A 21,781-nucleotide genomic window follows, 5' to 3' on the forward strand; every position below is an offset into this window, starting at 1 on the left:
TCAAATCTATAAATAAAGGCAGACTGTTGCTTGTGTGTTTTGAGACCTTGCTACGTATTGTTCAAGAAACAGTATTCTCCAATCAGCCTGTTCTTCCTGGGCTTCGTGGCCATTGCATCCCCCAAGGGCTAATGTATAAGGGTTGACCATGGCGAGAGAACAGATTGAGCTATTCATGACTTTATAACTGCCTTAATCTCTTTTGTGCTGCTAGGTATAACAGAATGTCTAACTGAGAAATTTATTCTCTCACAGTTCTGGAGGCTGGGAAGTCCAAAATCAAGGTGCTAGCAGGCTAGAGCCTGGTCTCTGTGCTTCCAAGAAGGCACTTGAATGCTGTGTTATCCAGAGAGGACAAAATAATTGTGTCCTCACATGGCAGAAGAGCAGAAAAGAAAGAACTCACTACTACAAGTACCTTGTATGGTGGCATGAATCCATTTGTGAAGGCAGAGACCTTTGATTTCCCATTAGGCTTCACCTCCCAACACTGTGCCATTGGGAATTAAGTTTCAATATGAGGCCGGGCGCGGTGGCTCACGCCTATGATCCCAGCACTTTAGGAGGCCGAGGCAGGTGTATCACGAAGTCAAGAGATCGAGACCATCCTGCTCAACATGGTGAAACCCCGTCTCTACTAAAAATACAAAAAATTAGCTGGGCATGGTGGCACGTGCCTGTAGTCCCAGCTACTCAGGAGGCTGAGGCAGGAGAATTGCCTGAACCCAGGAGGCGGAGGTTGCAGTGAGCCAAGATTGCACCATTGCACTCCAGCCTGGGTAAAAAGAGCAAAACTCTGTCTCAAAAAAAAAAAAAAAGTTTCAATATGAATTTTGGAAGGGACAAAAACATTCAAACCACAGCAATGATCTTCATAATTCCTGAATTTAGCCAGGCACATAGTGAATACTCATGAGACAGCAGGTCGATCATAAGTTGGAATAAGCTTATATTATTGAACATCTGTTAAGTGTCAGGACTAGAGTAGCTCATATATGTTGTTTCCCATTAAAATGGGAGTCTACCAAGGTGTGAATCCATCAAGTTTTAGAAAATACTTATTAATATTTTTTTAAGTGGGCAATTTTTTTCTTTGAAGAACAGGAAAAGAAGAAACTGGCAGAAATAAGGGTCTCACATGCAGGTTCTTGCCTCTACCAGCCTGTACCTTGAAGACTGGGTTAGCTAAGAGCATTATTATCAAACAGGAGTCGAGGTGTGCTCTAAACACCTATTGCCAAAACTGGGTTAATATGTCAGCAAATTGCCCATACCCCTGTAATCTACAACTCATATGAAAGGTTCTAGCTTTCTAAAATTTCTATTAAATTTCTCATTCTAGATACTTCAGAAAGGCATTTTATTTGTCATTATTTCATAGTTTGGTTCTCATCAGCACACGTTGTCTGTGAGACTGATTTGTCCCTGGTTCTGGGCATACTCGCTTTTTGAGGCTATGACTTAAATACCTCTTACCTTGGTGATCTTTGAGAGTTTTTAAGCTCGATTTATTCTACATAGTTGCAAGAAACAAATAAGATCCGACGTGAAAGGACTTTGCAGAATTCTTAGAATATATTAGGTGCTAAATAAATTTAAACTACGACTAATAAGAATCTACAATTTTAATAGGGTCACCGCTAACAGGAGCATGATTTCTCCCTCGCAGCCCTAGGCATTTTGTTGTTTGCCTGTGCTGATTTTTTCACATCTCCTCCCATTTGCTCTGTGAAGGCAGCCATTCATATGTAAGTTCTTGCTACAGCCCCCTTTGTAACTGACGACTTTGGAATCTCTCAGGATCTCCTTATCTTTTAGGTTACAGGGCACTCTTTGCAACTGAATCCCATCTTTCCCGATGAAAGAATAAACCCTTCTTTCTGCAAAAGTTAACTGCCCAGGAACTTTGGATAAGTTGGAAGGTTTTGTATTTTTTCTCTATGAACTAAACCACCCAGTCACAGTGTGGTACATAATAAAGAAAAATGCATTTTTTTCTCACCAGTCTCCACCTTCAGCATGTAACTGCGTTTTATCCCACAACAAAGTGACAGTGGATAAAACTGTTCCGAATGGCATCATATACTAAATGACCAAACAGCATTTTCAACTCTAAAATCCCCACACATACAAAAAAGCGAGAGGCTGCCAAACACACCTGTGCCAACAGATCTGCACCTGCCTTCTTAAACACGGACCCCCAGAGCAGCCAGTGGCTGAGTGACATGCTCTCCACTTTCTTCTTCTGTGCCCACCCAGTACTGAGAGCTCCTTTGGAGGATCCTGTCTCTGTAACACAGTCTTTCTCCCTTTTTCTCATGCTCTTCTTCATCAGGAAAACAGCAGCACAGACTCTTGAGTCCTTCTTTATAAGGGCATAAAGGTATGTACACTGCTTCAGGAGAAATACTTCAGCAGAGTGTGATTATTTGCAGGCAATAACACAATACTGTCTGTATGTAAGACTGACACGAATTCTAGCCGGATTCAGCTGAAGAATCATGGCTTACATAAGAGTTTCTCCTAAGTATATTCTGGAATTATCTATGTAACTAAACTAATTAAGAAGTCTGCCTGAGTGGTTCCTCTGTTTCTGCCCATTCTTGAATTCATTCACTCATGAGGTTTCCATTTCTTGTAGCCTGATCTGTCTCATTTTTAAAACCAGAGATTCCAATTCATAGACCTCATCGTTATTTTGTAACATTTCCGCCCACTGAATGCATTTCTGTTTGCCCTTCTCCATCTTAATTCCCTCCATTTCCCCTGATGCCTGTGCAGAAGGATTCATCTGCTGTTTAGAGTTAGGCCAGTAGATGTCAGCCCTGGATACCCTGAGGACCTTAAAAGCACTTGCTCCAGCCATGGCCTTATCCTAGACAGACTGATTTAGAATCTCTAGAAGAGAAGCTTGTGCATCAGTGTTTTAAAAGCAGCTCAACTGAGGATATTGAATTACAATGAAGACCTAACCCATCCTCTTCCCTTAGGCTCCTCAAGAATCCCCTCCTCACTGGGCCCCAGTGAGCCCATTTACTGACATCAACCAACACTGTGACACGCCAGAGAGTTTGTCCAAGGAAACTCCAGGCCTGGAGAGAATAATAGGGCTTTTCATCACAGACCAAAGAAACGATATAAGATAGAAGAACCAAGTACCTCAAATATCCAAAATTCAGATTAACATTTTCAGCCTACTCTTCATGCATCTGCTTTGAAGCTAATAAAAACACAGAAGAACAGGAATAGGGTTAGGACCAGAACGAGCCTGTGGTTAAGGAGGCAAGGAGGTGCCCAGAGAACAAAACTGAAGGAGGTGCTCACTGTCGGTGCCAGCATTTCACTTGCATGACTTTAAGAACCCCACTTTACATTATCCTAGTCTTGGGGAGGAGCTGAAAAGAGCCATTTTCTAAAGGACTTCAGGGGTAGCTGTAATCATTCAGTTTAAATGAAGATTTTATAAAATCTTCACACTGATACAGTCTTCTCAGCACACTTAGGAGTGAGGTGTTAGAACGTCTTAAGTGAAAATTAAAATCTGCCATTAGTGCCCCCCATTCCAGCCCCGAAATCCTACTCCAGATATACCGTTTATAGAAGATTATGAAGGAGAAGTTCTCTTCAGAAGAGCAGAACGTTTCCGTTGGTTAGGATAGGGTCACAATAGTTTTTAACTGAAAGTCAAGTATATGATACCTTCTCTAGTAATATACTGAATATCTCTTAATTTCAATCCTTCATTCTTCCTGTTTTACCAAAAATAAATGAATCAATGCTTGTGAAATGCCTAGTCTAGAGCTGGCACAGTTCAGGGCTCAATAACCAGTAACAATTTTTTCTCACCAGGAACATAATAGAACTCAGGAAACACTTCTCATCAGCAATTCCACATTATTTAAAGATAGAGTCAAGCTTGGTACAGACCACAGACTCCACCTCTCTCCAGTCCGAATCTTTGATGACGGGCAGAAGATCTCTTGCCGCATCAGAGTCAGTGCTGACAAAATCTTGAGGAGCTCCACCACTGTCAAGGTTTTTGGTAAGGCCTTTTTTACTACGGACTTCCTGACCTCCTCCTGTCTCCCACCACGCTCTTCCCTGAGGAGGAAGCACTCTTTTATGCTGTAGAGCAGCCACCCAAGGGTAACAATGCTGGAGTCTGTTTCCCTGGATACTTGTCATGCTCTTTGGGGATGAGGAGGAGACAAGGGTAGGATGCTAAAGAATGATGATTCCACTAACAGAATAAAATTGTACAGAAAGCAATAATTTTCTGTGTTTGTCAGTTTTCTGTTGCTTACAACAGAATACCTGAAACTGCGTAATTTATAAAGAAAAGGAACTTATTACAAACAGTTGTGGAGGCTAAGTCCAAGGTCGAGGGGAGGCATCTGGTGAGAGCTTTCTTGCTGATGGGGACTCTCTGAAGAACGCAAAGGTGGCACAGGGTATTGCATGGCAAAAGGGCAGAGTATGCTAATGTGCTACTTCATGCCTCTCTTCCTCTTCTTACAAGGTCATGAATCTCCCTCCCATCATAATTCATGAATCCAACAACCCATTATTCCATGAATGGACTAATCTTATTCATAAGGGCAGAGACCTCATGATTCAATAACCTCTCAAATGCCCCAGCTCTCAATATTGCCATACTGGGGATTAAGTTTCAATATAAGTTTTGGAGTGGACATTCAAACCATAGCAGACAGATCAATATCCTGGTGACCTCTGTCTTATTTCCAACTTTACTGTTTCTCGGAATGCTGGAAATCTCTTTAATTCTAACTGCCAGAGTTGTCTAATTGTCTTAGCTGCTTGCTTGAGCAAGGTGGAGCAAGGGCAGTGAGAAGAGGAAAGTGATAAATAGAGCCCCAGGGAAACTGCAAAAGTTCCTCCCCTGCCAAGGCCAGCTGCGGGGAGACCATTCAGGTCAGCCCTTCCAGCAAAGGAGCCTTCAGGAATGGCCTTCGGAACCTGCATTCTCAGGAGAGTGGAGCCGAGCTGTGAAATCCACTGTGGCCTCACTCAAAACGCAGAGTCCATGCGGGTGCAAATTTAAGGAGGAAAGGTTAAAATTCCATTTTCCCCAGTGGTACAAGGAAGTACCACTAATTAATAAACATTGTTAATAAACAGAAGCCCCTGGCTTTGGATGTTTTTTCCTTTTTTTCGTGACAAAGATCTGTATTTTTTATAAAGTCCATTTTAAAGGAAAGCAAACGGAAAAGCAGTGAGGCAGACAGGCAATTAATTATTTCTGAAAATAAGATAAAGAGAAAATAACTTCACAAACCTACGGACACAAGCTGCTAGATTGTTCATCAATTCTCTAAAGGACTAGCATGCAAAAAAAAATGGTTTTTACTTAGAATTGTATTGCCTTATTATTGGCAGTCATACAATTTAGTATTTTGAAGAAAACACAAAACCCCTCCCCGCTGGTTTTGGGTTCCCCTTAAGTAAAACATTGAGATAAGGATTTGAGTTAATTTGTTTGAAAGGCCATCCTGGAAAACAATAGAAAAGGAGAAAGTGAGTCAGGAAAGGGAAGGAACGTAATAAAATGTACACTAGTATGTCAGTTACCATGATAGACTTAGAGCTCAATTTCACTGGAAGACAGCATAGGACACACATCAGAGTTATTCCACATGCAGGGCAAGAAAACTGGGTTCTTCTGTTATCACTATGAACTCTCTGGGACTCCCAGGTTTTACTACCTGTGCACCAAGTGTGCTCCCATAATCTCAATAAATCGTGATGCAAAGTGTCATAGTTACCCCAGAAACAGGTCTTCAGTGTGCACAGATGAATGCCAAGTGGCTGTAGCAGGCAGTGCCAGCGTCCATGACTACAGGTTTAGCATTTTTACCACCGAGTCACAGGAGGCTGTTCTGCTATGCTCAATCATTTACTAGAAGCCCCTGTGTTCAACATGATGTCCTTAATGTCTAGTTGGTGCTGGGCATTGTTAAGTGCTGGAGAAGAAGACATGGATAAAATACTGGCTTCGAGGCATTTAAAATCCAGTAAAACAACAAAATCACTGAAATATTTCCTGATTTTTCCTAGTGCCAAGCAACCAAACAAGAGTCAAATATTTCTCTGCTCCACTTCAGGGGCCTTCACAGTGAGACTTTATTTCTAAGCTACTTAATCCATTCTCATGTGGCTGATAAAGACATACCAAGACTGGGAAGAAAAAGAGGTTTAATTGGACTTACAGTTCCATGTGGCTGGGGAGGCCTCAGAATCATGGCAGGAGGAGAAATGCACATCTTACATGGCAGGAGGAGAAATACACATCTTACATGGCAGCAGCAACAGAAAAATGAGGAAAAGCAAAAGCAGAAATGCCTGATAAACCCATCAGATCTCATGAGACTGATTCACTGTTATGAAAATAGCATGGGAAAGACCAGTCCCCATGATTCAATTATCTCCCACGAGGTCCCTTCCACAACATATAGGAATTCTGAGAGATACAATTCAAGTTCAGATTTGGGTGGGGACACAGCCAAACCATATCATTTCACCCCGGCCCCTCCCAAATCTCACGTCCTCACATTTCAAAACCAATCATACCATCCCAACAGTCCCCGAAAGTCTCAACCCATTTCAGCATTAACCCAAAGTCCAAGTCCAAAGTCCCATCTGAGACAAGGTAAGTCCCTTCTGCCTATGTAAAATCAAAAGCAAGCTTGTTACTTCCTAGATACAATGGGGGTACAAGTATTGGGTAAATACAACCATTCCAAATGGGAGAAATTGTCCAAAACAAAGGCCCCATGCAAGCCCAGAACCCAGCAGGGCAGTCCAATCTGTGCCAGCAGGGGTTCTTCATGAGGGCTCTGCCTCTGCAGCAGACTTTTGACTGGGCATTCAGACATTTCCATACATCTTCTGAAATCTAGGCAGAGGTTCCCAAACCTCTATTTTTGACTTCTGTACACCCACAGGCTTAAGACCACGTGGAAGCTGCCAAGGTTTGGGGCTTCCACCCTCTGAAGCAACAGCCCAAGCTGTACTGTGGCCCCTTTCAGCCATGGCTGGAGCACCTGAGACATAGGGCACCAAGTCTGTGGGCTGCACATAGCATGGGGACCCTGGGTCTGGCCCACAAAATCACTTTTTCCTCCTGGCCCTCTGGCCTGTGATGGGCAGGGCTGCTGTGAAAGTCTCCGACGTGGCCAGGAGACATTTTCTCCATGGTCTTGGGAATTAACATTAGGGTCCTTGCTACTCATGCAATTTTCTGCTGCAAGCTTGAATTTCTTCTCAGAGAGTCAGTTTTTCTTTTCTATCATATAGTCTGCAAAATTTCCAAACTTTTATGCTCTGCTTTCCTTATAAAACTGAATGCCTTTAACAGCACCCAAGACACCTCTTGAATGCTTTGTTGCTTAGAAGTGTCTTCTGCCAGATACCCTAAATCATCTCTCTTAAGTTCAAAGTTTTACAAATCTCTAGGGCAGGGGCAAAATCCTACCCAGTCTCTTTGCTAAAATATAACAAGAGTCATCTTTGCTCCAGTTCCCAACAAGTTCCTCATCTCCATCTGAGACCACCTCAGCCTGGACCTTATTGTTCATATCACTATCAGCATTTTTGTCAAAGCCATTCAACTAATCTCTAGACGGTTCCAAACTTTCCAGCATTTTCTTCTCCTGAGCCCTCCAAATTGTTCACACCTCTGAATGTTACCCAGTTCCAAAGTTGCTTTCACATTTTCGGGTATCTTTTCAGAAATGCCCCTCTGTACTGGTACCAGTTTACTGTATTAGTCTGTTTTCATGCTGTTAATAAAGACATAACCCAAGACTGGGAAGAAAAAGAGGTTTCATTGGACTTATTTTCACACATCTAGGGAGGCCTCAGAATCATGGTGGGAGGTGAAAGGCACTTCTTACATGGCAGTGGCAAGAGAAAAATGAGGAGAAGCAAAAGCAGAAACCCCTGATAAACCCATGAGATCTCATGAAACTTATTCACTGTCACAAGAATAGTATGGGAAAAATGAGCCCCACCTTTCCCAGGTCCCTCCCACAACACGTGGGAATTCTGGGAGATATAATTCAAGTTGAGATTTGGGTGGGGGACACAGCCAAACCATATCATAAGCCTTTGGACATGTAGAATGTTCCTCTTTTCTCTCCCTCCCAACAACCCATCCTCCACTTGCCCCACCAGTCTTCCACATTCCCAGTTTTACTTTACTTATCACTGATAACCATATCACATCTTCCAAAAGCCTCCTCCTATCTTCCAAGGTTAGGTTAGAAAATTTATTTAAAAGCTCTCTTCAAATCCTACATGTCCTCAATCATTATACTTACATCAGTTTATTATAACATTTAGTTTGTTTATCTGTATTCCAATGAAACTATAAATTTCTTAAGGACAGTGAATATTACTTGTTCACTGTTGTTTCCTCGGTATCTAGCATACTGCCAGACACACAGTGGGTGTTTAATAAATATTACTATTTGAGGAATGAAGATGACTTCTCATAGACACACACACACACACACACACACACACACACACACAAACGTAGCCAGGTAGGATGGCATTCAGTGTCACTAACTATGTTTTATTTGCCTTTAAGCTAAACCAGAAATCCCTGTGATTGTGGAAAATAACTCCATGGATGTCTTGGTAGAGGTTAGTCACATTAAAGCCTTTGAAAATCTATAGCATTAAGTGCAAGGTGTGTCGGGTTGCATAGTTGCCAGGAATGTTCTCTCAAAGGACTTTACTCCTTGGCCCTTGACCAATTAACTGCTAATAGGGATGAAGGGAAGCTGAGTTGTTTCTAGAAAGTGAATGGGTATTTTTACTTTTAGACTAAGGGCTCTCAGAATGTTTGATCTGCACTTTTAGTCCTTAAATTTCTCAGAAAAAAAATAGTTGTAATTGTTTAAACTTCTCTTTAATAAAAATTGATGTGGATAGTGAGGACAAGGTAGGGCAGAAAGCTGTGTGAATCCTGGTGTAAGAATGAGGTTTTTGCTCAGCTGATGCTTAATTTGTTCTAATCCATTTCCTTTACCCATTTTTCCATTGTTTTTATTTCAAAATGCCATGGGGAAATGTGCCCTCCTGTACTCCTGCAGAACCCTGGCTATGTCTCTGGTGGTAAAGAGGAAGGGCAGGAGAAAAAAGAAAGATGAACAGGGACCTCTGACTTAACTTCTTCTGGGTAGTAGTTACCAGCCTCTAGTCACTAGGATCTGGACTCAATTGCTCACTCTTCCTCTTGTGGGCTGTGATCTTGGGCAAATTACCTCATGCCTTTGCATACAGTTTCTCCATATATATGAAGTGAATAATAACAGTATCTTTACCTTGTTGCTGTTTTTATTTTTTGTGTGTGTGCTGTTTTTAAAAAATTAACTAACATATGAAAAAATCTAAGAACAATGTGTGCCATATATTGTTTAATAGACGTTATTGTTCTTGTTTTTCTTGTTATTACTATCATCTGTGTTAATCAACTTTCTGGTGGTTTTGTGACTTCAACCAAGCTTTTCAAAACCCTATATAAAACTATTCTCATTAATTCTCTAACATTTTCTATTACATGTGATGAGAGAAAATTATACTCATATTCTAGTTTCTTCTCACATCAATAACATTAAATAACTTACAATCTCTGGTCTCACCAAATACCAGTCACTTAATTTGATAGTTGCATACAAATCATAGCTTAGATTCATTGAGATGGTTTTGCATGACTCCATATATAGTCATGTGTATGTGTGTTTGTGTGTGTGTATATATATATATATACACACATATATATATGCACGTGTGTATATATATATCCTCCAAGTATTTGTGTCTTCTGCCAGTTTCATATATTCGTCTCTTAGATAACTGCTTGTATTAGTCCATTTGCATGCTGCTAATAAAGACATGCCCAAGACTGGGTAATTTATGCAGGAAAAGAGGTTTAATTGGACTTACGGTATCACATAGCTGGGAAAGCCGCGTGATCATGGCAGAAGGCAAGGAGGAACACTTCACATCTTACATGGATGGCAGCAGGCAAAAAGATAATGTGCAGGAAAACTTCCCCATCAGATTCCATGAGATTTACTAACACAAGAACAGCACAAGAAAGACCTGCCCCCACGATTCAATTACCTCCCACCAGGTTCCTCCCACAACACATGGGAATTCGAAATGAGGTTTGGGTGGTGACACAGCCAAACCATATCAGTCCACCCCTGGACCCTCCCAAATCTCATGTCCTCACATTTAAAAACCAATTATTCCTTCACAACAGTCCCTCAAAGTCTTAATTCATTTCAGCATTAAATCAAAAGTCCACAGTCCAAAGTCTCATCTGAGACAAGGCAAGTCCCTTCAGTCTATGAACCTTTAAAAAAGTCAAAAGCTTAGTTACTTCCTAGATACAATGGAGGAACAGGTATTGGATAAATACAGCCTTTCCAAATGGAAGATATTGGCCAAAACAAAGAGGCTACAGGCCCTGTGCAAGTCCGAAATTCAGTAGGGCAGTCAAATCTTAAAGTCCCAAAATGATCTCCTTTGACTTCATGGCTCCCATCCAGGTCACGCAGATGCAAGATGTGGGTTCCCATGGTCTTGGGCAGCTCTGCCCCTATGGCTTTGCAGGGTATAGCTCCCTTCTGGCTGTTTTCACAGGCTGGCATTGAGCATCTGCAGCTTTTCCAGGCACATGGTGCAAGCTGTCGGTGGATCTACCATTCTGTGGCCTGAAAGATGGTGGTCCTCTTCTAACATCTCCACTAGGTGGTGTCCCATTAGGGACACAAGCCCTGGCCCTGTGACTTTTGCAGGATACAGCCTCCCTTCTGGCTGCTGTCATAGGCTGGTGATGAGTATCTGCAGCTGTTCCAGGCACACATGAAAGCTGTCGTTGGGTCTACCATTCTGGAGTCTGAAGGATGGTGGCCTTCTCACAGCTAAACTGGGCAGTGGCCTGGTAGGGACTCCAACCCCACATCTCCCTTTTGTACTGCCCTAGCAGAGGTCCTCCATGAGGGCCCCACCCCTGCAGCAAACTTTTGCCTGAGCATTCAGGTGTTTGCATAAATCTTCTAAAATGTAGGCAGAGGTGCCCAAACCTCAATTCTTCACTGCTGTGCACCAGGAGGCTCAACACCACGGTGGAAGCTGCCAAGGCTTGAGGCTTCCACCCTATCAAGCAACAGCCCAAGCTGCACCTTGGCCCTTTTTAGTCATGACTGGAGTGGCTGCGATGCAGGGCACCAAATCCCTACACTGCACACAGCATGGGAACCCTGGGCACTATCCACAAAACCATTTTTCCTCTTAAATCTCTGGGCCTGAGATGGAGAAGCTCCTGCAAAGTCTCTGACATGCCCTGGAAATGTTTTCGCCATTGACTTGGTGATTAACATTCAGCCTATCATTACTTATGCAAATTTCTGCAACCAGCTTGAATTCTCCTCAGAAAATGGGATTTTCTTTTCTATCACTTTGTCAGGCTGCAAATTTTCCAAATTTTTATTCTCTGTTTCTCTTTTGAAACTGAATGTCTTTAACAGCACCCAAGTTACCTCCTGAGTACTTTCCTGCTTAGAAATTTTTTTCTGCCAGATATCCTAAATTATCTCTCTCAAGTTCAAAGTTCCACAGATCTCTAGGGTAGTGGTAAAATGCCACCAGTCTCCTTGCCAAAACATAACAAGTCACCTTTGCTCCAGTTCCTAATAAGTTCTATCTAAGACCACCTCACTCGACCTTATTGTTTATTACTATCAGCATTTTTGTTAAGGCCATTCAACAAGTCTCTAGGAAGTTCCTAATATTCCCATATTTTGCTGTCTTCCTCTGAGCCCTCCAAACTGTTCTAACCTCTCCCCATTACCAAGTTCCAAAGTCGCATCCACATTTTTGGGTATTTTCTCAGCTACACCCCACTCTCCTGATACCAATTTACTATATTAGTTCATTTTTATGCTACTGATAAAGACATGTCCAAGACTAGGTAATTTATACAGGAAAAAGGGCTTAATTGGACTTACAGGTCCATGTGGCTGGGGAATCCTCACAACCATGGTGGAAGGCAAGGTGGTATATACCACATCTTACATGGATGACAGCAGGCAAAAAGGGAATGTGCAGAAAAATTCCCCCTTATAATAACCATCAGATGTCATGAGACTTACTCTCACAAGAACAGCATGGGGAAGACCTGCCCCCATGATTCAACTTCTCCCACTGTGTCCCTCCCACAACACGTGAGAATTCAAGATGAGATTTGGGTGGGGACACAGTCAAACTACATCACTGCTGATTATTATAATCCTGATTATACAGCAAAAGATTTAATCATTTTTGTTGTGTCATAACTTAATTTCTAAGTTTATTAGTGAACTTCAATAGTTTACATTTCAAAAATAATCTAATTATACAGCTTTTCATAGGTGTTTTTGATTTTTGTAAGGATCTCTAATAGATTCCTGGTGCCACTGTTTACAGGTAATATGGGCTCAATCCGGATATAGAACCGTACACTGGATCCAAGAATCCCAGTTAAAAAAAAATTAAAATAAAAAAAAGAGAAACTTTGCCTAATGCACCATAAAATTTTCTCTTCTTTGCCCTTGCTTGCTTCACTGCTGACTAAAAAAACCAGAGAATTCTACTCCCTAGAGAATTAGTGAATAATCTTTCTCCAATCCCACACAACCAGCTACAGGACATGACTTGTCTATGAAACTTTTCAGATCTTGCCAAACATTAGCAATTCCTTGCTCTAATATTCTTACAATCCCTGCTGCATCTTTAATAATTTATTAACTCTTCAAAATCCTTTCATATACTTTTATCTTGTGGTGCTCCCCAAGAACCTCTGAAGTAGATAGGGCATCTGTCATTTACAGAATGGGCCTGAGAAGTCTCAACAACTAACTGAGTCACTGACAAGGGGCAGAGCTGGGATGCATAGTTAGTGTGCCTGTATCCAGGCAGAAGAGTGTTGTTATGATGGAAGGATATCATGCTTCAGCTTCAGAGAGCACAAGCGTCAAGTCCTAATTCAACTACTTAGCTGGTTACATACATTCATCAACTAGTTAACCCCCACGAGCCTCAGCTAACTCATTTCTAAAACTGGGATAACAACAAATACCTCACAGGGTTCTCAGGAAGATTAAATTCATGCACTAATGGAGTACATGTCACATAGCAGACATTTCAGGAATATTTCTTCCCTAACCACTATCTATCCTTTACCCACTCTCTTATGTTCACAAATCGGCTGTGTGACTGATTCTAGCAGACACTGTGGAATAATTGTTTTAAACCCAGAATTCAGACTGGGGAATCTGATAGAACTAGGTTTGAATTCTCTTCCAGTGCTTATTAACTCTGGCCCCTAGGAACTCAGTTCCTTAACTTCCTCAACAGTAAATGAGGGCAATGGCTCCAACCTGACAAGGGTGAAATAAGGATCATACGAGAGAATGTATGCAAAATACCTACCACAAGTGTTTGGTAGTGTTTCAAGTTCAACCACAAGTTGAACGAGCAACCAAAAGTGTTTGGTCTTGGCAATTTCCTACCCTTCCTTCATTCCTTAGAAATTCTTGAAGTCAACATGCACATGCTACCTATTCACTACACTAGCTGCCTGCAGTGTGGAAATACTTCAGGGACTTGGTCAGTTTTGAGCTGTGTCTGTCAGTGTTACTAAACTCACAACATTTATGGCTAATGTTAGTATTCCTGTAAAATACAAAAGACCCAAAAGTAGGATGCCCCTCAGGTGTGGACATGCCATAGATGTCTACGGAGGGTCTCCCACCTGTGAATGTTGTGTCTTGTGCATTCCCAAAGCCGAGATTTTGCCAGGGCTCCAGCATGGCACACAGCTTCACTCCTGCACTACAACGAGAAGAGTCTTTAAGGTAAATTTCAGGGCCCTTCCATTTGGCACGTTTTTGTATTAGAGCAAAAGATGTCAAGCCGAAGAGCCCCTCAACTCACAGCTGATGATGCAGCATAAGAAGGCACAAGAGGGATGCATAGGAAACCCAGCATGTGCTCAACAGTTCACGCTTTCCACAAGCCGCACGTGTCTCTCTTATGCTTGTGCTTTATTCTTTAGCCCCGTCATCTCCAGGGGTCTTGTCTGTATCACTCGCTACCTTTGTTATGTTTGAAAGAAATTCAGGGGAAAAAAAAATCTCAAGAAAACTACCTACCATGAAATGTGGGAAACAAAAACAGCTTAAAGTTAAGAGGCCCACGAAGGAAGAGGAGCTACAATAATAACAACAATGCAAAACAGACCCAGAATCTAAAAACCACACCGACTGGCATCAGCAGAGCTCCAGCAGCTGTGTGTGGAATTTGGTTAATTGTGTTTATTTGGTTTGGGTTTTACGAAGCTTGAACCCTGCGGTTTCCTCAATCGTCTTAAGCCCCACTCCAAACATATGTGTTTTGGTTTTTGTGTTTTAAATGATTAGGTATTATGGCTCCTGTTTTTCCTAGCATCTTTGGCAACACAATAAGGTTCTGAGTCCAAATGTCCAGGCATCGTCGCTTGCACCACAGATAGAGAAGGTTCTAAAACGGTACCACCCCTCTGTGAGGAGACCATATGACAAGGGAATCTTTCCTAATCTAGAGTAGATCTCTACATTTAAAGAAAGAACATTACAGGCCTTCAGTGTAGCCTGGGTATTTCACAAGCCTGGTGTTTGGACTTTAGCTGGTTCCACAAACAGCTCTTAGGGAAGACAGTTCTGGCAGTTAGGGCTGCCTAGCAAGTCTAGGAGGAATATGAGTGAACCACATAGGCCAGGACCAAAGGAGGCAAGACACCATTGTTTACACAAGGACACCCTCTGCTTTCAGAGAGGTTGGTGCCCACAAAGCACCTGGGCTATCTATGCGACAACGGGATGCTTCTTTATCTATTCCTGTCTTCCCGAGCTCTTTCGCCACTCCATCCCCATTCCCAACTCCGGTTTGTTTTTTGTTTTTTGGTTTTTTTAATGTGTGTGTTTGGTTTCTAGAGGAATGTATCTTCCATAACAAATGTCAAATGTCAGCTCCAGTGCAAAGGCCAGAGCAGTTTCCAGTTTGATTTCATTCTATTCTAAATTAATGTTTTAGGCATACTCTCAGCAGCCCAGGAAACTATCCTCTCCCTACAGACTGTTAGGATCTCTTTTCTCCAAGCATCTCTCAACAGTTAAACAGTTCAAAAAAATCCAAGAACAGTGGATTGACATGCAGTCAGCATTTCAGAGGTATGAGTAAAATCTAAAACTACTGTTCAAATAAATAACTGGTCTGTGGCCACAAAACAAAACCAAGTTAACTCATTAAAATTGACCTCAGGATCTAAGAAAATGTACTCCATCCTTCCCTCATTCAGTCAGTCATGTGCTCTTCTATTTTCATGATGAATTTTCCCTAGAGCACTCTCTTCCCCATCTTTGCATTTCTTCTCTCTCCCAGTTCTTTCTAAATTTCCTTCCTCTGTTCTTTATTTCTTACTTCTTCTATAGCTCTGCCTTATCATTCTGAGTTTCTTTCAGCTCTTCCTCACTAACTTCTTTTCCTTTGACAAGCCTTAATATGAATTAGATTATATTTTAAGAATTTATGAATAAGTTTTTATATACCCTATACTGAATGTCTGAACCCAATGAGCTGAAAGGTTTTTTATTTTCTCTGTGCTAATTACACATTAATTAGTTTAAGCATTAGATTGTTGAAAAGACTCACAGGACTCAGACAGATTACACTGATGAAACACGTTTAATATGAGCAAGACGGCACATCACAGCAGAAACAGGAGAAAGATATGCATTGGAAGGGTCCAAAGATCTCAGGCTCACAATCGTCCTTCTACTTGCTGGGTCACACAGAACAAGTTTTGTATTCACACTGGTGGTCTGGAAGCACCACCAGGATATGTGTTATGACCTCAGTCCAAGGAGGATTAAGCTGTGCTTCTGGCAGGATATCTGCAAGTGAGCTGGTCACATAGGCACATTCCAGCTACCTAACCAGCCTCAGCCCATCAAAATCTTCAGCTCCACCAAAACTGAGTGCTAGGCAAAAATCTGATTATTTTGTTAAACAATGCTGACTGCCTGGTATATTCTGCCCTGAAACAACTCAGAGTTTTATTTTGGTAAAAGCCTTTATCTTCAGCAGGTACATTTTAGAGTTTCGGCAAAGGGTTAGCACAGCTCTAGGAAGCCTGTAGATAAGCATTTGGTGAATTCAGACCTGCTCAGATTAATTCGGACTGTGCATTATTTCACATAAAAGCAAAATGTCACTAAACTACTTTGCTTTACATTTGAGTTGAAACTAAAATGGCTCTTTCTAGAACTCTACAGCCAATGTGTGCAGAATTGATGCTCCAAGCCCAATTTAAACAAAAGGGAAGGGATGTACTGCTGCAGGTGGCTCTTCATCCTGCTGGCATGCCTCCTTCTCAGCCCTCACCTTCCACTTCATCTCCAGGATGGCCCTTTCCACCTCCTCCAGGGCTCGCTCCCTTCTTTCCACAGCCCTCTCCCTCCACTCTACTGCCCTTTCTCTCCTAAGCACCTCCTTTTCCCTTTGGCTGGCCCACAAAGCCATGGCACCCACCTGCTCCAGGAGCCTGCCCCAGGCACCTTCAATGCCTGTGAGGAGCTGGGGCCTGTGGGGCCTTGGATCCGGGCGCTGCCCAGCCTGACCATGGCCACTCTTCTCCAGCTCCTCTCTGTGCATGCTTTTCAGATGCTTCCACAGGGCTGTGGTGCCCACGTTGACCCCAGGGCCCCGGCTCACCTGCCTGCCACACAGGCGGCAGGTGGCATATTGGTTGGGATGGTGCCCAGCACGAGCAGGAGCCAGGTGGAAATACTCCCATGCCTCAGAAAACCGGGTGCCCTTGTTGTGGGGCACTGGAGTGGGCATAGCACTCACAAAAGGGCCAACCACTTCTCCTGTCTCACTAATCTCTTCCTCTTCCTTCATCTCTAAGTCTCCTTTTGCCTTCATCATGGTTCCCTCCTCTTCCTCCTCTTCCCGCCTCATCATGTCTTTTCTTCTACAGTGTAGATGTGAGCCAAAGTTTATTTGAACCGCAAGATTAAATGTATATTTGGGAAGAGACTACAGTAACGCTTGGGGATTCTCAGTCATGGCCAAAGTCTGGCCACACCTGGGTGGTGTGATGTTTCTTTCTTTCTGCTTCACTGGAGAGTCAGGACTGAGTCAGATACAAGCACCACGGCCTGAGTGCATTCCTTCCATGCCCAAGATACTTCCTTATCCTCCCTTGACTAGGCCAGGAAGACAAAACACATCAGTTCCTGTAGCAAAGGAATTCTCTGGCCAAAAATTAAAAAGTTCTCTGACGAACTCAGTGTTCTCTGCATCAACCACAACAGGTATTTTTAAATATTGAACATTTTAGGTTTTCTTGTTTCTCCTTTTGGTTGTTTTCACTGTTTCTATGCCTCTTATTTTCTATAAATGCGTTTTGGAGACAGGAGAAACAGCCTCAGGGTTCCGGGTTTTCAGGACCAACGGGGCTGGGCCCTCACTGGGTCTCATTCAGAGTAGCTAAAAGCCAACACAGGCAGATGCTGATACAGAAGACAATCTTGCTTCCTAAGAATTGTTGCAATGAGCAATCCAGAGTAGACAAAGCCTATGAGGATCTGGATAAGAAAGTTCCCAATTCAAGGTCAGCTTGTCCTTAGAGGCGTCTCTCGGGGGCCAGAAGTCTAAGAAATCCAAACAGCAAGCTCAGCTCTTTCAGCAGAAGGAGCAGGAATGCTCAGGGGAGAAGGTGGAGCACCTCTTCACAGACATGGTGTTGCCTGGCTGTCCTTAGCAAGCAGCTCACCATACTCCACCTTCTCCAGCAGGATCACCTGCAAAGCCAACACCAGTAAGACCTTCCTGAAGCACGTTACTGCAGATGTTTTGTTCTTTATCTCATTTTAAAGATAAATACGTAAATGGAAAATCATATTGCATTTTTTAAAAGGCTGACCTCTCTCCTTTCTTGAGTCATTTCTTAAATGAATGAGAGTATTACATAATCAAACTTTGCAATCCTAAACAGTTAGGAAACTTCCCCCTAGCCACAAGTGGGTACTTACAAGCAGGCAAGGCTCTGGACTTCTCTGATCTTTCTTGTGCAGAGTGAATGAACTCCTGCACACCTCAGGTGGCTATTAGCTGACTCCTACCCAGAAAAGGAGGGCACCTCCAGTTCTGGTTTCCTCCCACTTCTAGGGAAGCATTGTTTCCAAGTAGGTGTGTCTGTGCCTGTCAGGTTTTTCTGCAACACTTAGACACAGATGCAAACCTTTTCTCCACCCCCTCCACAAGCAAGAAAAGGATGTTCCTGGCATATGTCATGCAGCAAAACAGGAAGTCAAGCACCTACGACTTCGTTCTCTTTTCTGATGACTAGATTATCTAGCCTCTCAAATAAAGAAAGAGATTTAAAGGGGGAAGAATGGGAAATGAATGGAAAATAAATAACTGGTCTGTGGCCACAAAACGAAAACAAGTTAACTCATTAAAATTGACCTCAGGATCTAAGAAAATGTACTCTATCCTTCCCTCATTCAGACAGTCATGTTCTCTTCTAATTTTTTTTTATGTCCTTGAATAAGATCTGAAGGTCTTAATGGACCACAAGCTCGAGAGGAAGGAGACCTTCCTCTGTACCTCTTGGACCCTCTCCTCCATTGCGTCTTTTTTTTTTTTTTTTTAGGAAGAGAAAGGGAGAGAGAATGGGAGTGTTGTTTTATTCTAAAAATGGGTTTTGAAAACCTCTTTTATGCCAATAATTGTGCTTAATAATGGCCAACCAATATTTCATTTAAACCTGTGAGTAGGTGTGATGTGGTACTGATAAGAGTGTATATTCTGTGTATTTAAAGTGGAGAGCTCTATAAATGTTCATTAAGTTTACTTGTTCCGGATCTGAGTTCAAGTCCTGGGTATCCTTGTTAATTTTCTGTCTTGTTGATCTAATATTGATGTTGAAGTCTTCCACTATTCTTGTGTGGGAGTCTAGGGAGGCTAAGTCTCTTTATAGGTCTTATGTATCTGTGTGTTCCTGTATTGGGTGCGTATATATTTAGGATCGTTAGCTCTTTTTGTTGCATTGATCCTTTTACCATTATATCTTTGTTGCTTTAAAGTCTATTTTATCAGAGGTGAGAATTGCAACTCCTGCTTTTTATTTATTTATTTATTTTTGCTCTCCATTTGGTTGGTAAATCTTTCTCCATCCCTTTGTTTTGAGTCTTTGTGTATCCTTGCATATGAGATGGGTCTGGATGCAGCATACTGATGGGTTTGGCTGTATCTTTTGATTGGGGGATTAGTCGATTTAAATTTAGGATTACTGCCATTTGATGTTAGCTGGCTGTTTTGCCCATTAGTTGATGTAAATTCTTCATTATGTTGATGCTCTTTACTTTTTGGTATATTTTTGGAAAGGCTAATACTGATTGTTCCTTTCTATGTGTAACGCTTCTTTCAGAAGCCTTGTAAGGCAGGCCTGGTGGTAATGAAATCTCTGAGTACTTGCTTGTTCATAAAAGATTTTATTTTTCCTTCACTTGTGAAGCTTAGTTTGGCTGGATATGAAATTCTGGGTTGAAAGTTCTTTTCTTTAAGGATGTTGAATATTGGCCCCCACTCTCTTCTGGCTTGTAGGGTTTCTGCTGAGAGATCTGTTGTGAGTCTGATAGGCTTCCCTTTATGGGTAACCTGACCTTTCTCTCTGGCTGCCCTTAGTATTATCTCCTTCATTTCAACCCTGGTGAATCTAACGATTATGTGCCTTGGGGTTGCTCTTCTTGAGGAATATCTTTGTGGTGTTCTCTGTATTGCCTGGAGTTGAATATTGTCCTGCTTTGCTAGATTGGGAAAGTTTTCCTAAATAATATCCTGAAGAGTATTTTCCAGCTTGGATTCATTCTCTCCGTCATATTCAGGTACACCTATCAAACGTAAATTAGGTCTTTTCACATAGTCCCATATTTCTTGGAGACTTTGCTCATTCCTTTTTATCCTTTTTTTCTCTATTCTTGTCTTCTCGTTTTATTTCATTAAGTAGGTCTTCAACCTCTGATTTCCTTTTTTCTGCATGATCAATTCGGCTGTTAAAACTTGTGCATATTTCGTGAAGTTTTCGTGGTGTGTTTTTCAACTCTGTTAATTCACTTATATTCCTCTCTATATTGTCTATTCTTTTCAGCATTTTGTCAAACCTTTTTTCAAAGTTCTTAGTTTCTTTGGATTGGGTTAGAACAAGTTCTTTTAACTCCCAGAAGTTTCTTATCATCCACCTTCTGAATGGAACACAGTCCTTCTCCATCAGGCCTTGTTCTGATGCTAACAAGGAACTGTAATCCCCTGTAGAGGGAGAGGGGTTCTGATTTTGGGTATTCTCAGCCTTTTTAGGCTGGTTTCTTCCCTTCATTATAAATTTATCCATCTGTCATCTTTGTAATTACCGCCTTTCTAATTAGGTTTCTGAGTGGACGTCCAATTTATTGATTCCCAGCGCCGGAATCTGAGCAACCCACTGCGCCAGCTAAAACAGCGGCGCTAAGATTGATGGTGCTTTTCTGCCGGGGAATCTCCAGTCTGGCTTCCTTCTTGAGTCTGTCCTTCAATCAGCTGAATAGGTGACTCTGCCTTCCCTGAGCTCCAAACGTTGGTCAAAAGGGTCCCATTTATTCTGCACCAAGAACCGCCGCGCCAATGTGCCGGCAAAATTGCCACCCCAGCCACAAGAGTCACGCTGGCGACCTCTGGGAATCTCCTGGTCCGTGAGCAACAAAAATTAGTCTGAAAGTGTGGCGTCCTCTCATTCTCTGAGCTTTCACTGGGAGCTACAATCCCAAGTTGTTAGCGATCAGCCATCATCTTTTTTTTTAACCAATCCATTTTTTAATTCTTAAATTCTTGACATTACAGAACTAAACTGAAATTTATTAACATTCCACTCTTACATTTCTTATCGACAAACAAGAAATAAAATTCATGAGCCAAAAAACCCAAAACAAAACTAAAATCAGGGAAAAGCTTATAAAACTAAATATGGATCCCAGCATTAACAGCTGAACAGAGAATGTGATTTTTAAATTCTTAGCGGATGATAAAGTTGTGTAAAAACTGAACCCTTACAAATTATTTAAAACCTGGAATCACTTCTATGTCTATGTTCTCTTCTATTTTCATGATGAATTTTCCCTAGAGCACTCTATTCCCCATCTTTGCATTTCTTCTCGATCCCATTTCTTTTTAAATTTCCTTCCCCTGTTCTTTATTTCTTACTTCTTCTACAGCTCTGCCTTATCATTCTGAGTTTCTTTCAGCTCTTCCTCACTAACTTCTTTTCCTTTGATGAACCTTAATATGCAATTAGATTATATTTTAAGAATTTATGAATAAGTTATTATATACCCTATACTGAAAGTTTAGGAAAATGTATATATACAGTATAATATATATATTACATATATATACTGTATGTATATGTATATGTGTATATACACATACATATATATATGTATACTGTATGTTATATATAATATACATAATATGTATGTGTATACATATTTAGGTTGAGAAGGAATACCTACCAAGAGGAGATAGGAAGACTCTAAAGAAGGTATCAATAGAAGAAAAAAAAAAAACTTCCCTGTTGTAAAAAAAAAAAGATAGAAATGGCATAGCCGACCAGCCGCAGTGGCTCATG

The 21,781-nt window shown here is 41.7% G+C and overlaps 2 protein-coding genes across 2 annotated transcripts in view; one reads left to right on the forward strand and one right to left on the reverse strand.

Annotated features, from left to right (window-relative positions):
- CD96 (CD96 molecule) overlaps positions 1–21,781 on the forward strand; it is a 90,778-nt gene that overhangs the window by 16,854 nt on the left and 52,143 nt on the right. The window contains 3 exon segments of the mRNA XM_078352416.1: positions 2,336–2,383; positions 3,850–4,042; positions 8,612–8,667. Of these exon segments, the coding sequence (XP_078208542.1) occupies positions 2,336–2,383; positions 3,850–4,042; positions 8,612–8,667 (297 nt within the window).
- On the reverse strand, positions 16,297–17,212 carry ZBED2 (zinc finger BED-type containing 2). Its single transcript, XM_078352333.1, has one exon. It carries the CDS (start codon positions 17,077–17,079, stop codon positions 16,423–16,425), a length of 657 nt encoding a protein of 218 aa, XP_078208459.1. The 5' UTR covers positions 17,080–17,212; the 3' UTR covers positions 16,297–16,422.

The sequence above is a fragment of the Callithrix jacchus genome, chromosome 15 (assembly GCF_049354715.1).
Source record: "Callithrix jacchus isolate 240 chromosome 15, calJac240_pri, whole genome shotgun sequence".
NCBI lineage: Eukaryota > Metazoa > Chordata > Mammalia > Primates > Cebidae > Callithrix > Callithrix jacchus.

Bases quoted from the DNA above. Each gene is read 5' to 3' on its own strand.
- ZBED2 (XM_078352333.1), bottom strand. From the start codon at position 17,079: ATGATGAGGCGGGAAGAGGAGGAAGAGGAGGGAACCATGATGAAGGCA.